The sequence below is a fragment of the Hyla sarda genome, chromosome 5, assembly GCF_029499605.1.
Source record: "Hyla sarda isolate aHylSar1 chromosome 5, aHylSar1.hap1, whole genome shotgun sequence".
Lineage (NCBI taxonomy): Eukaryota > Metazoa > Chordata > Amphibia > Anura > Hylidae > Hyla > Hyla sarda.
The window spans coordinates 215169187-215183881 of NC_079193.1; the positions used below are offsets into that span (position 1 = coordinate 215169187).

General features: G+C 48.7%; 1 protein-coding gene across 6 annotated transcripts in view; it reads right to left on the minus strand.

Annotated features, from left to right (window-relative positions):
• Positions 1-14695, minus strand: part of F13A1 (coagulation factor XIII A chain) — a 151408-nt gene that overhangs the window by 45451 nt on the left and 91262 nt on the right. For all 6 annotated transcript variants that reach the window (XM_056518479.1, XM_056518478.1, XM_056518482.1 and 3 more), the window contains one exon: positions 3539-3642. In XM_056518479.1, coding sequence (XP_056374454.1) covers positions 3539-3642 — 104 coding nt within the window. The remainder of the gene's footprint in view (positions 1-3538; positions 3643-14695) is intronic.

Below are 14695 nucleotides of genomic sequence, written 5' to 3' on the forward strand. Positions count from 1 at the left end.
CTGATCGCAGGGGTTCCGCCGCTGGGGACCCCCGTGATCTTGCATGTAGCACCCTGTTATAATCAGTCCCCGGAGCATGTTCGCTCTGGGTCTGATTACTGGCGATCATGGGGGCTGATTACTGGCGATCATAGCTGTCATGCCCCTTCCTATAGGCTTGCATTGAGGGGGCAGAGCGTGACTTAACACGCGAGCGGGGCGTCACAATGCTCCGGCCCCCATGATCGCCAGTAATCAGACCTGGAGCGAACATGCTCCGGGGACTGATTATAATGGGGTGCTGCGTGCAAGATCACGGGGGTCCCCAGTGGCGGGACCCCCACGATAAGGCATCTTATCCCCTATCCTTTGGATAGGGGATAAAATGTCTTAGCGCCGGAGTACCCGTTTAAGAAATCATGACTAGGGGGATATCCTAATTGCTGGCCCTTAAGACCCAACTATGCCTTCCCATATTCCTAGAAACAACAGACACATTAGTTGGGTACAAGGGCAACAGCAGACCCACTTTTATTTACATAACAATTTAAACATTGTTTTTAAACAAAATTAACCCCCTCCCGTATGAACATCAAACAACCAAACCAAATAAAAACACTTTAACTTATACCTGCCCAGGATAAGGACTTGAGCACCACTTATTCAAAGGGGGGCTTCCTATTTACTCCCAGCTGTGCATCACCAAGCCCAGAGGCACCAATTATCGGAGACCCACAACCCTCCCTGGGGGCCCCCATGCCCACAGGGTATTATCCACCAGGTTGGGTACCGTCTCCAGCCTTAACTCAAACAACCTTTCCAGCTGCCACGTCCCTATCCTGCTACCTCCACAACGGGGCACGTGACCACTTACACGCCCCCGTTCCGTCACAACAACATCGCTCACTCCACTGCCTCACGAATCCCCAAAGTCCAAAAGGTCCATCCTGAAAGCATTAAGATGAACCCCATCCCTGGAGAAAATGCAGGATCCCCCCCTTCCAGCTCCCAATGCCGGACCACCAAACCACCTATCTGGGCCACGAACTGACAAACCACTTAGTTAACTTCAGCCCATGCCCTATTAACACCAGCCCACAGACCTCGCCTGATGCCAATTCCTCCTAGCCACCATGTCAGACCAAATCAAAATAACACCAGAGAAAGACTCCTGCTCCATAACCTGCAACAAAACTGCACAAACTCGTGACCCCGCCGGACCAATAAAAAAAAAGTCATCCAGATCCAGACCGAGTCAACCTGTGACTCCTGCCACACTTTCCATTCCAAAAATGTACTAAACTGTTCAAAATACGCGCAGGAAATAAAGCGGCCCGTTAGCAAACACAAATCCACAAAAAAACAACCCCCAGAACAGCACACCAACAGGGAGAAACTATCTGGATGCACAGGCAGCAAACGGAAAGCCGCCTCCACATCCGTCTTCGCCAATAATGCACCATGCCCATACCACTGAACCCAAGCCAAAGCCGCATCAAAAGAAGTATACGACACTGCACACACCGCCAGGTCAATACCATCATTCACTGACTGCCCCGCAGGTTGAGAAAGATGGTGAATGAGGTGAAACTTGTTGGGCTCCTTCTTGCGTACCAGGCCGAGGGCAGAAATGAGCAAATGCGGCAAAGGAGGGCACTCAAACGGGCCCGCCATCCAGCGCAAGCCATCTCCTTCAACAATTCCTGCTCAACCAAATCTGGCCGTGCCAAGGCCGACACGAAATTGCAACCCGAAAAACCCAACCCCCCGGACCCACACGCCACGCTAGGTATGCGAAAACCTGCTGCAAACCCATGCCGCAACAAAGCGGCAGCCGCCCTATTTAAAATACCGGTTGAAGAAAGGCACCATCCTTTCCACCCGCAACAGCGTCACCCCCCTTTGGGTCAGCCTCTCCAACACGCCCCCTCCCCTTCTTAAAGCAGCGGGACAAACCATGGGAACCCCCACAACCGGAGCGTTCGTGCTTGAAGCGACAGTCCGCTCCAAACTTGCCCCGAACCAGAGCTGCCGTCCCCGTCCCGAAAGGACTGTTGCCCCCCTTTGGAGCGGCCATAAGCCGCATCCAAAGGCTCATATCCTCATGGTCCCAACGGCGAGAGGGGCGAACCACCATACGCTGCCTATACTGCTCATCATACCTGAGCCAAGCTGCCCCCCGTAGACCTGAGACGCCTCCCCCACAGAGTTCAAGTAACAGAACAGCCCAGAACAGTGCTCCGGAGCCCACTCTCCCACCACTCTTGCCAAAATCGCAAAGGCCTGAAGCCAATTTGAGAACATCCGTGGTATTAGTTGACACTGCCGGCGCTCCTGCACCTTCCTCTTCCCCTCATCAGGCTTCACCATATCCAGATTGAACTTCTCCAGCAGAAGCAATGAAAAAATCTCCACATATTCCCATTTCCAGACTTTTTCCCACACCTCCGCCTTCAAATGCGTCCCCAAAGGCCCTTCAAAACAGACATATACTTCCCCACCCTGCAGAGTCCGCCAGGCGAACATCCCCCCCCCACTAGAGCCTGCCATAGCCGGGGCCACCCTCTCTGGAGCCACCCCTTGTGGCACCATCCCCACAGGAGCCGCCCCCACCGAAGTCCCACCAACCTGACTAGGCGCCCCACTCACCACAGGCCCCACAGAGAACCCTCCACACCAGAGGACCCGCCAGAGGACCGCCCCTGCCTGCACAGCCAGAGCACCGACCTGAGGAGGCCTGTGCAGGCCACAGAGGGTCACCTGCCGGCGCCTGGAGTGAGGGGGTCCATCAGGGGACAAGCGATCAGGAGCCCTGAAGCACCGACCACTAGCCCTGGGAGTCGGCACCCCTGACCTGCTTGCCGGCTCTGGAACCAAAGGCGGCGAACTGCTCCTCCAGCCATCCTGGTCCCCGCTTGAGTGCCTCCTCCCACATTTTCTCCAGCATCGCCATCAGGGAAGCTATCTCTGGTGAGCCACCTTCAGCCACGCACTTCTGCTCCCGTGGCCAGGCGCCAACTGACCCCCCACCCCGTATCACCTATATATACCCCCTTAACTCCTCCCCTTTCCAGCCCCGCTCACTGACCTTTTGATAACCTTAACCCCTTCCTGGTTACAAGTCTCTACCTGTGATGTGCCCTTCCACTCCAATAATTTACGTTCTAGGGCTTTCTGTAATTGACTTTCTGGTAACTTGTAGCATTTCCTTCTATACTAAGGAAAAGTAAAATGTATGAAACAGTCACAGACTCCAGGGGAGGAATGCTCTCAGAGTAACCTAAAATTTTATTGAAAACACATTATCACATAATAATGTGACACTTAAATAAAAACATCTTTAAAAAAAAACTGCCTTTGTTGCCTATAGCAACCAATTACAGCACAGCTTTAGCTTCTTATAGTGTTCTTGAAAAATAAAAGCTATGCTGCAATGGATCGCCATGGATTAGTTTTCATAGATCTACTTATTTATTTCTGATCACATATTGTATATTGGCCAATATCACTTGTATTCAAAACAATACATTGCTCATTGTCATGAAAAAGTAATATTTACCATCACTGGTTTCCTGAGGTGTGGAATCTACTGCTTGCCACCCTCCAAATCCAACTGGAAGATCTGGTCGGGTCATCCAGGCCTCATTCCAGCAATGATAATTCCTTGGGGAAACAAACATGTCAATTTTGTTATTATTGCATTGCAGCCACATTCAGGTTACAGTTACACTTTATTTAAAGAGAACCTGTCAGGTCCAAGGTGGCTCACAGATTGGCCCCAGGACCTGACAGGTGAGGAGGGCAACATTCTGTTCTTCTATGCGCTATGTGATGCCTCATAGAGCTAAAAAGTAACTTTGAATGACATATCCAGTCACAGAAGAGAGAACACATTGGTACCAGTCAGCTTCCAGTAATGGAGAGGGGGATAGCAGCTTCTAGTCACAGACAAGTGGACACAGCAGCTTCCAGTCACAGTAGAGGGGACACAGTGGTGACCAGTCAACAGGAGAGGGGACACAGCAGTTTCCACTCATAGAAGAGGGGACACAGGAGCTTCCAGTCACAGGAAAGAGGAAACACAGCGTGACCAGTGAAAAAGAGGGGACACAGTGGCAAACATTCACAGGAGAAGGGGCACAGCAGCTTCTAATCACAGAAGAGGGGCACAGCAGCTTCTAATCACAGAAGAGGGGCACAGCAGCTTCTAATCACTGGAAAGGCGACACAGCAGCTTCCTGTCACAAGAGAGGGGACACTGCAGCTTCCAGTCACAGGAGTGGGGACACAGTATGACCAGTCACAAGAGATTGTACACAGTGGCAACCAGTTACAGGAAAGAGGACACGGCAGCTTCATTTTACAGAAAAGGGGACACAGCAGCTTGCAGTTACAGGAGAGGGGACACAGGAGAGAGGACACAGCACAGTTACAGGACCCAGTGGTGACCAGCCACAAGAAAGGGGACAAAGTGGTAATCAGTCATAAAAGAAGTAGCAGTAGCAATTAGTCACAGGAGACAGGACACATCAGCTTACAATTACAGGAAAGGGAACACAGTGGCTGCCAGTCATAGGAGAAGGGACACAATAATGACCAGTAACAGGAGATAGAATACAGCAGTTTCCAGTTACAGGAGAGGGAACACAGTGGTGGTCAGTCACAGGAGAGGGGGCACAGCAGCTTCCAGCCAAAGGAGAGGGAACACAGTGGTCACTGGTCACAAGAGAGGGGACACAGTCGTGATCAGTCACAGGAGAGGGAATACAGCAGCATCCAGTTACAGGGGAGCAGACACAGCGGCAACCAGTGACAAGAGAGTGGCACAGTGGCAGCCAGTCACAGGGGAGAGGATACAGCGGCTTCCGGTAACAGAAGAGGGGACACAGTAGCTTCCAGTCACAGGAGAGGGGACACAGTGGCGGCCAGTCACAGGAGAGCGGACACAGCAGCTTCCAGTTACAGGAGAGGGGACACGGTAGGGGCCAGTAACAGAGGAGGATACACAGCAGCTTCCAGTCACAGGAGAGAGGACACAGCAGCTTCCAGTTACAGGAGAGGGGATACAGCGGTGACCAGTCACAAGAGGGGGAAACAATGGTGACCAGTCACAGGAGAGAGGACACAGTAGCTTTCAGGTATAATAGAGGGGACACAGTGGTGGCCAGTCACAGGAGAGCGAACACAGCATCTTCCAGTTACAGGAGAGGGGACACAGTAGCGGCTAGTCACAGGAGAGGGGACACAGTGGCAACCAGTCACAGGAGAGAGGACACAGCCGTGACCAGTCACAGGAGAGAGGACACAGCCGTGACCAGTCACAGGTGGGGGGACACAGCGGCAACCAGCCACACTGCCCTGCTCCCACCCAGACCAGCTTAATTGATGGCCTGAGTGCAGAGAGAAGCCATACACTCAATCAAGCCAGACTGGTGAGAGGGAGTGTGCCAAAGTAATTATTTTATCATTTTTAAATTACTTATGGGTATTTACTATCAACATTTTAAATGTATTAATCACCATTCTGTTTTATAACAAGTTGCCAGTAAATTGGACATTTTTATAGATACAGGTTCTCTTCAATATGCTCAAAACTATATTAATGGCAGATTCTCCAAATACAAAGCTGGAAGAGAAAAAAGGTGTAGCTTTATGTTTTGTCTATTGTAAGTCTCAAAGATATCTTCACTTATGTAACAATGCTGGATGTGGATCCACTGACCGGTGTGGCAGATGACTAGAGCTGTACCAGGGAGCGGAGTCTAAGGCGCCGCTGGTCTTCACCAGAGCCCGCCCAGGTCGCTACCCCCGATATGACTCGACCACACAGGTAGCTGGGCGAGGTACAGAAGGATGAGGCAGAGGCGTAGTCGGACTTAGCAGAAGGTCAAGGCAGGCAGCAAGGAGGCGTAGTCAAATAACGTAGCGTAAGGGTCAAGTACACGGGATGTCCCGATACCATTTTTTTAAGACCGAGTACGAGTACTGATACTTTAATTCTAGTACTTACCGATACCAATTACGAGTACTTTTATTTTAAAGGGAATCTGACACCAGGGTGACCTTGTTTCTGGCGCTGTTTACCGTGCTGACATGTGAGTTCTTTGTTGTATGCAATGGAGGCGGCTGCTGTAGTATCAGCACAGATTTCTCTCTTCTCCATTGGGCAGAACAAAGAATTTGCATTGACGCCTAGACCGATGACCACATGTTGAGCAGCGGTAGAAACTGGGTCACCTGCATCTACCTATAAATTCAAGTTAGTGCATGTGACTCTGCTGTAAGATTGCCTTTAATATTAGGTAGTATCCCCTTGCAGACATTAGCAGCAGCCCCCTGTAGACATTAGTAGCAGCCCCCCCTGTAGAACGCAGCCCCCCCTTGTAGACAGCGCCCCCCTTGTAGATAGTGCCCCCCCTTGTAGACAGTGCCCCCCCTTGTAGACAGTGCCCCCCCTTGTAGACAGCAGGCCCCCCCTTGTAGAAAGTGCCCCCCCCTTGTAGGCAGCAGGCCCCCCCTGTAGACATTAATAGCAGACCCCTGTAGACCTCAGACCCCCTTGTAAACAGTAGCCCCCCCTTGTGGACAGCAAAGCCCCCCTTTAGACATTAGTAGCAGGCCCCCCTGTAGACTGTAGCCCCCATGCAGAAGTTAGTAGCAGCCCTCCTGTAGACCGCAGCCCCCCTTGTAAACATTAGCCCCCCCTTTAGACAGCAGGCCCCCTTTAGACAGCAGGGCCCCCCCTTTAGACATTAGTAGCAGCCCCCACCCTTGTAGACAGCTCACCTGCGGCTGTCCTCTGACAGGTGCTGCCGCTCCGCTGCCCCGTTCTCCCGTCCGCATCATGGCGTTCTATGGAGGAGCATGTGACATACAAGTCACTCTGCTTCCTCCATTGCGTTACGCTGGGTGGAGTGGAGGAAGTGGAGTGACGTGTGTGTCACATACTCCTCCATGGAATGCCATGATGCAGACGGGAGGACACGGCAGCGGAGCGGCAGCAGGTATTGGATTTGGTATCGGGGACATTGAACGAGTCCCTGATACCATGGAAATGGCTATTATTGGCCCCGATACCGATACTAGTATCAGTACATCCCTACAGGCAAGCAACAGACAAAGGAATGCTTAATCTCAGGCTATGATGCACTGAAGATCCAGCAGGGAAGAGGGGGTGGAGCTCCCCCCCCCCTCCATAGTTCTCCCCCTCTTTTTGGAGGACAAGAATTTCTGAATAAGGTCACTGTCCAAGATGTTGTCCTGCGGCTGCCAAGACCTCTCCTCCGGCCCGAATCCTTCCCAATTCACAAGGAAAAAAACGTTTCCCTCTGATAAACTTGGAGTCCAAAATCTCTTTAACGACATGAACATCAGAGGTAGCAGAGATGTGGGTGGGTGAGATTACTTTTTTTGAAAAGTAGTTGTGGATGACAGGTTTCAAGAGGGAGACATGGAATGAATTCGGAATCCGGAGAGAGGATTGCAAATGGAGAAATTAGGCATCGGGATTTAAACTGTTTCTTGATTGTATAGGGACCCAGATAGCAAGGGCCCAGTTTATAGCTCTGTCAAAAGGAAAGAAGTTGGGAGGAGGATGCCTTTTCTTGTCCGTTTGAGACTTCATACGAGACGTGACATGCAATAGTGAGCGACTTATCATCTGCCAGATGGTGGTAAAATTCTGTACTTGCTCATTCGACCCAGTCGTCCTGACGAGCAGAGACGAAATGACGAAGATAGTCTCCTGAGACCTAATTCACTCTCTTGACCTGTCCACTGGATTAAGGTTGATAGGCAGTGGAAAAATCCAGTTTAACTTGGAGACATGAACAGAGGGCCTACCAGAACTTTGAGACGAACTGAACTCGACGGTCAGATACAATATGAGAAGGCAGTCCATGTAAATGGAAGATGGGGCAAAGGAAAAGCTTAGCAAGCTGTTGTGCAGATGGAAGTCCAGGCAGTGGCACAAAATGAGCCCAAAATTGGTCCACTACGACCCAGATGACCGTATTAACTCCAGAAGACGCAAGGTCAGTGTCACGATTCGGCAAGCTGGTTGTGGATCCTTGTGTCAGCGAGGGATTGGCGTGGACCGTGCCGGTGGACCAGTTCTAAGATGCTACTGGTGTTCACCAGAGCCCGCCGCAAAGCGGGATGGTCTTGCTGCAGCGGTAGCAACCAGGTCGTATCCACTAGCAACGGCTCAACCTCGCTGACTGCTGAGAAGGCGTGGGACAGAAGGACTAGGCAGAGGCAAGGTCAGACGTAGCAGAAGGTCGGGGCAGGCGGCAAGGTTCGTAGTCAATATGGATAGCAGGAGATCTGGAAACACAGGCTTTGGACAACACTAAATGCTTTCACTGGCACAAGGAAACAAGATCCGGCAAGGGAGTGCAGGGGAAGTGAGGTATTATAGCCAGGGAGCAGGTGGAAGCTAATTAGGCTAATTGGGCCAGGCACCAATCATTGGTGCACTGGCCCTTTAAGTCTCAGAGAGCTGGCGCGCGCGCGCGCCCTAGAGAGCGGAGCCGTGAGTACCAGCACATGACAGCCGGGGACCGGGACAGGTAAGTAACTTGGGATGCGATTCGCGAGCGGGCGCGTCCCGCTATGCGAATCGCATCCCCGCCGGCAATGTCAGTGCAGCGCTCCCGGTCAGCGGGTCTGACCGGGGCGCTGCAGAGAGAGAGACGCCGTGAGCGCTCCGGGGAGGCGCTCGGCGTAACAGTCAGTAATGAAATCCATAGCAATATCGGTCCAGGGAAGCTCTGGGACTGGCAAAGGCTGTAGAAGACCTGCAGGTTTAAAACGAGGGGTCTTGTCCCGGGCATAGATCGAACAGGAACGGACGTAATCAACGACATCCTGTTTCGAACTAAGCCACCAGTACTGTCTGGAGATGAGCTGCAAAGAATTATGAATTCCAGAACGACCAGCCAGGAGAGAGGAATGACCCCACTTCAAGACTTGGAGTCTTAAATGGGGAGATACTTAGGTCAGGCAGGTGCTGAAGTCTTGCAGGCGCTACAGAGATGAGACGCGCAGGAGGAATAATATCCTGAAGAAGAGATTCCTGTTTATGAACGTCAGAAGACCTGGAAAGAGCGTCTGTTCATAGATTGAAGTGAATGTAGAAGTCAAATCTGGAGAAGAATAGAGGCCATCGGGCCTAACGTGGGTTGAGTCGATGAGCTGTCTGAAGATAGAGCAGGTTCTTATGATCAGAATATATAGTAATGGGATGTACAAAACCCTCCCAGAGATGATGCCATTGATCCAAAGACAGTTTTATTGCCAAGAGTTCGCGATCTCCAATAGTATAGTTCTTCTCCGCAGGAGAGAAGGTTTTAGAGAAAAATATGCAGGTTACAATTCTTCCCTTAGAAGACTTTTGCATTAAAACAGCACCCGCTCCGACTGAAGAAGCATCCACCTTCAAAGGAAATGGCTTGCCTGGGTCAGGTCTTGACAAAACTGGAGCTGTAGCGAAGGCGGACTTTAACTGTTTGAAGGCCTCTTCAGCCTCTGGAGTCCAGACCTTGGGATTAGTAGTCTTCTTTGTAAGAGAAACAATGGGCGCTACCAAGGTGGAGTAATGAGGAATAAATTGCTGATAGTAATTGGTAAAAACAAGAAAGTGCTGAATTGCTCTTAAGCCAGAAGGTCGAGGCCAGTCCAATACAGAGGACAACTTGTGAGGGTCCATCTGAAGACCTTGACTAGTAATGATATATCTTAGAAATGGAAGACTGTTTTTTTTTCGAAAATACACTTCTCAAGTTTGGCATAGAGATGATTGTCATGGAGACATTGTAAGACCTGGCGGATGTGTGAAGAATAAGTCTGAACATTGGGCGAGTAGATGGGAATATCGTCCAAATAGACCACGACACAGGAGTATAACTGGTCGCGAAAGATATCATTGACGAACTCCTGGAAGACTGCTGGAGCATTGCAGAGTCCGAACGGCATTACAAGATGTCTATCAAGAGTGTTAAACGCAGTCTTCCATTTGTCCCCCTCTCGTATGCAAATCAAGTTATAGGCTCCTCAAAGGTTAAGTTTGGGGAAAATCCTCACTCCACGCAGATTAACGGGAGTGGGGAACGGTTCTTGACAGTAATTTTATTCAAGCCGCGGTAGTCAATACAAGGTTGCTGAGAACCAGTAGGGGAGGAAGACTTCCTGATAAAGCCTTTTTAAAGATTTTCTTGGATGTATTTTGACATGGCCTGAGTTTCGGAAATAGACAAAGGGTAGATTCTGCCCTGAGGAGGTGTGGTCCTAGGCAATAAGTATATAGGGCAATCGTAAGGAAGGTGAGGTGGTAAAACTTCAGCTTTTTTCTTTCTGAAGATATCAGAAAAGTCCAGAAGAAACAATGGCAAACCAGGCAGAGGAGTAGAAGGAGACACCAATATAGACGGAAGTGTATGAATACAGTTGTTGTTGGAGTAAAGTCCCCAACGGAGTACTTATCCAGTTTTCCAATATAGCTGCGGGGCATGGAGTTGGCCAAGCAGAAGAGCGGAGGTACAATGAGGAAGTACATAGAAGGACAAGTTCTACTTATGCAAGACTCCGACCTGCATAGACAACGGTTCAGTGCGAAATAGCACAGTACAGTCCAGATTTTCTCAGTTGACCGTAGAGATGTACAAAGGCTTCAGGAGGCAAGACACCGGCAGACGATACCTTTGTACCAAGGAAGCATGAATAAAATTTCCTGGAATACAGGAAGGCGGTATTCACACCTAGGGAAGCCTCTCCATCAAAGCCTAGGTGCGAGCGTTTCCCTGTGACGGTGGACGCACACGACAGTCTCTGAGGAAAGGATCTGCACTGGCGCAGTAGAGGCAAAGATTCTCAGCTCGTCGGCGAGTTCTTTCCTGCAGAGTCAGGCGAGACCGATCCACCTGCATAACCTCCACTGCGGGAGGCAACGTAGAAGGTTGCGGTGGTTGCTGAAAGACTGGTGCCAGACGAGGAAAGCGCCGAGGTCGTGCAGACTCCCTTTCCTTATGTTGTTCCTCATGTCATTCAGAGAAACGGATATCAATCCAAGAGGCCAGCTGTATGAGATCACTCAGAGTAGATGACAATAACCGGGCAGCAAAGGCATCCTTAATATGGCTAGAACGTCCTCTTTTGAAAGTGGCGCAAAGAGCTTAATTTTTCCAATATAACTCCAAAGCCAGGGTACAAAAACGGATGGCATATTCACCCACAGAGGAATTGCCCTGAGAAAGACTCAGTAAGGCCATCTCAGTGGAAGAAGCTTGTGCAGGTTCTTCAAAGACACCTCGGAATTCTGTCAAGAAAGCCTGAAGACTAGCTGTGAGTGGATCACTGCAATCCCATAATGGAGTTGCCCAGGCCAGAGCCCTTCCAGTTAACAGACTGATGACAAAGGCCACCTTCGCTCATTTCGTAGGGAACTGTTCTGCCATTAGCTCAATGTGCATGAAGCAATGTGTCACAAATCCACGACAAGACTTGGGATCCCCATTGTACTTCTTAGGTAGAGACAGACAGAGATTGTATCCCGTGGCGACTGGGGGAACGGGAGGCAAAACGAGCAGAAGAAGGCTGTGGCTGCTGCGGTTGTTGCTGGACAGTAAGCAACTGTTGCATCATGGAGGACAATTGGTTAAACTGTTGCACCTGCTGCACCAACTGCTGCGAGGGACAGCGGGGCGCTGAGTGCTGACGGTCGGAGCGCCGGACCGGAGCGATCACCGTGAAAATTTACAATAAATTCAATGTATACAAGGCTGCATTACAAGTTCTGGTTATTTGCTCTCTGCATCCTGCCAAATGTGAAGAAACGTGTTCATTCAGGTAGCCACTTATGCATTCCTGATCTGTAAAATTTTACCAGCAGTAGAATGTCAGTAAAAAAAAAAAAAAGAACAGAATAGTTAAACTCTGACCATTTCATTAATAATGGGCAAAAACAGAAACTGAAAGAAGCCGAGAGGATCTAAAGCTTGTCTAACAAGCCATTTCAAAGTATGAATAAAATCTCGGATCAAGGAAAACTTGTCAATGGAGAAATATAATGAGGCACAAGCATACGAAAAGAATTATTCAAGGAAACCTATCTACAAATCGTGCATTTTTTAAACAGTGCAAGAACACTGCTTTACTCAGAAATGAGTCTTCAGAATGCATAAGATGGAATATAATAGGATGTTACCCATCGAAAGATAAAACAATTCTGTCATAGAAGGAAAAGTATATAGTGAGGTATTATTTATACAAGTGACACGTATCTTGCATCTTCAAAAATACTGCTGAGAATCTTTTTATGTATAGAAAAACAAACAAGCTACACTAGACAATGGAGAGTTAGTAGACTACATCAAAAAAAGGCTTAAAGGGGTACTCCGCCCCTGGACATCTTATCCTCCATCCAAAGGATAGGGGATAAGATGTCTGTTCGCGGGGGTCCTGCCGCTGGGGACCTCACGATCTCGGCTGTGGCACCCCAGACATCTGGTGCATGGAGCTAACTTTGCTCCGTGCCGGATGACTGGTGAGGTGGAGGCTTGTGACGTCATGGGTACGCCCCGCTCGTAATGTCACGGCCACGCCACCTCAATGCAAGCCTATGGGAGGGGGCATGACAAACATCACGCCCCCTCCCAAAGACTTACATTGAGTGGGTGTGGCTGGGACATCACGAGCGGGGTGTTCCCGTGACATCACAAGCCTCCGGCACTGCACCCGATGCTCTAAACGAATGCCGGGTGCAGCAGGAAGATCAGGCATCTTATCCCCTATCCTTTGGCGGAGTACCCCTTTAAGGCTAGGTTTATATGGCACCATCAGCAGTTCCATTCGATTTGATGGAACCCTTTGGACCCCATTGTAACACAATAGGGTCTGTTGCATACTAGTGGTAACCATCATGCAACTTATCTAGCAGTGCCTTGCGGTTCCCCTTAGAACAGAAATGATGACACAAGTGTGGTCACAGCCTATTTTTTTTAATATTGTGCTTACAGTGCCCCTGTCACAGAGATATGTTAAAAGTTTTGAGCAGTCAGGGTATTGGTATTTAGATCAATACTGATCATTAGAACAAGCAAGGAGAATCTCATGGTTAACCATTTGCAGAAGATGGGCTATGGGGCGGTTCCTGCCCCTGAATGGAGGTGGGTGCTCTGTGACATGGCAAAAGGTTTTCTGGCTGACTGGGACACTTTAAGAACTCAATTATTTCTAAGCTGTATATTTATTTTCTGCTCTTGTACCTACACATGAACAAAAAATATATGGAAAAAAATTGGAAACATTTTGGAAAAAAATGTAACATATGATTGAGATAAATCTTGCAGCTTTAAGAATTTAAATCTGACTATACAATTGCACTGTGTTCCACTTATGTAGTGCTTGTAAATCGGAATTCCCATTGACATGTTGCCTTTTGAGTAATGTTATTGAGGCACAAAACAGGTTTTCTCATGAAGACTAGCATATGCACAGCATAATGGGGTCCTGACTTAAAGGGTTACTCCGGTGGAAAACACATTTTTTTTTAAATCAACTCCGGTGGAAACAGATTTGTAAATTACTTGTATTTAAAAATCTTAATCCTTCCAGTACTTATCAGCTGCTGTATGCTACAGAGGAAGTTGTATTTCTTTCTGGAGTTCTTTTCAGTCTTTTCTACTGACATCTCTGTCCTATCAGGAACTGTCCAGAGCAGGATAAGTTTGCTACGGGGAGGGGATTTGCTTGTACTCTGGACAGTTCATCAAACGGTTAGAGGTGTCAGCAGAGAGCACTGTGGTCAGAAAGAAAAGAACTCCAAAAAGAAATACCACTTCCTGTGGAGCATACAGCAGCTGATAAGTACTGGAGGGATTAAGATTTTTTAATAGAAGTAATTAAAAAATCTGTTTAAAAAATATTTATAAAATCATAATAACTAATAACAACCTCCTTTGACAGGGCCCTTGTGGGGAGGTGTTAAATCATAAACAGAATGGTATAAAACAGTAAAATATTAATGATATTTGATAAACCGGTATGAATAGCTTCTCATATGGAGAAGCTTCTCATATGGAATAAATTGCAATCAATGTCCGTATATGATGGATAGTTCAGATTAAGGTGCAGAAAACCATTTATAATTACCAGCTCCTGCAGATGAAAGTAGATTGTAGTATATTTTATATTTGTGGTATGGCGCCGTATCATTAGACGTGCGAGGAGGCAGGTGGTGTATCTCGTGGAGGCTGTGTTGGCAGCGCTGGCATGCGCTACAGCGACTGGCCTGGTTGCCACAGGCCTTGCTCCGGAGATGGAAAGAGAAGCAGCCTCGTGGAGGGCCCCTCGGCGTCTGACGTCAGTCAGGTAGGTGATTTCGGCAAGATGGAAATGCTGGATTTGCTGATGGTACAGCGCCGGATTTGCAGATGGTACAACGCTGATTTAGCAGGATTCGCAGGGCTTAAAGAAATAGCACCTCACTTTCAGCTGGTATTAAAATGTGAAAGCTGCGGTTGTTGGATTGTGGTAATGCTGCGGCAATTTTTATCTCCTCTAGACGCATTTCAGGGTACTTTAATCTCGACCCTTTCCTCAGTAGAGATGTAATATAAGTGAAGCACAAAGTTTTTTATATATGGTACCTGTCTAGTTGTAGCAGGTGTGTTTTACTTTTGGTCTGTTACAAATAGCGAAATGGAGCAAAGACTTACAA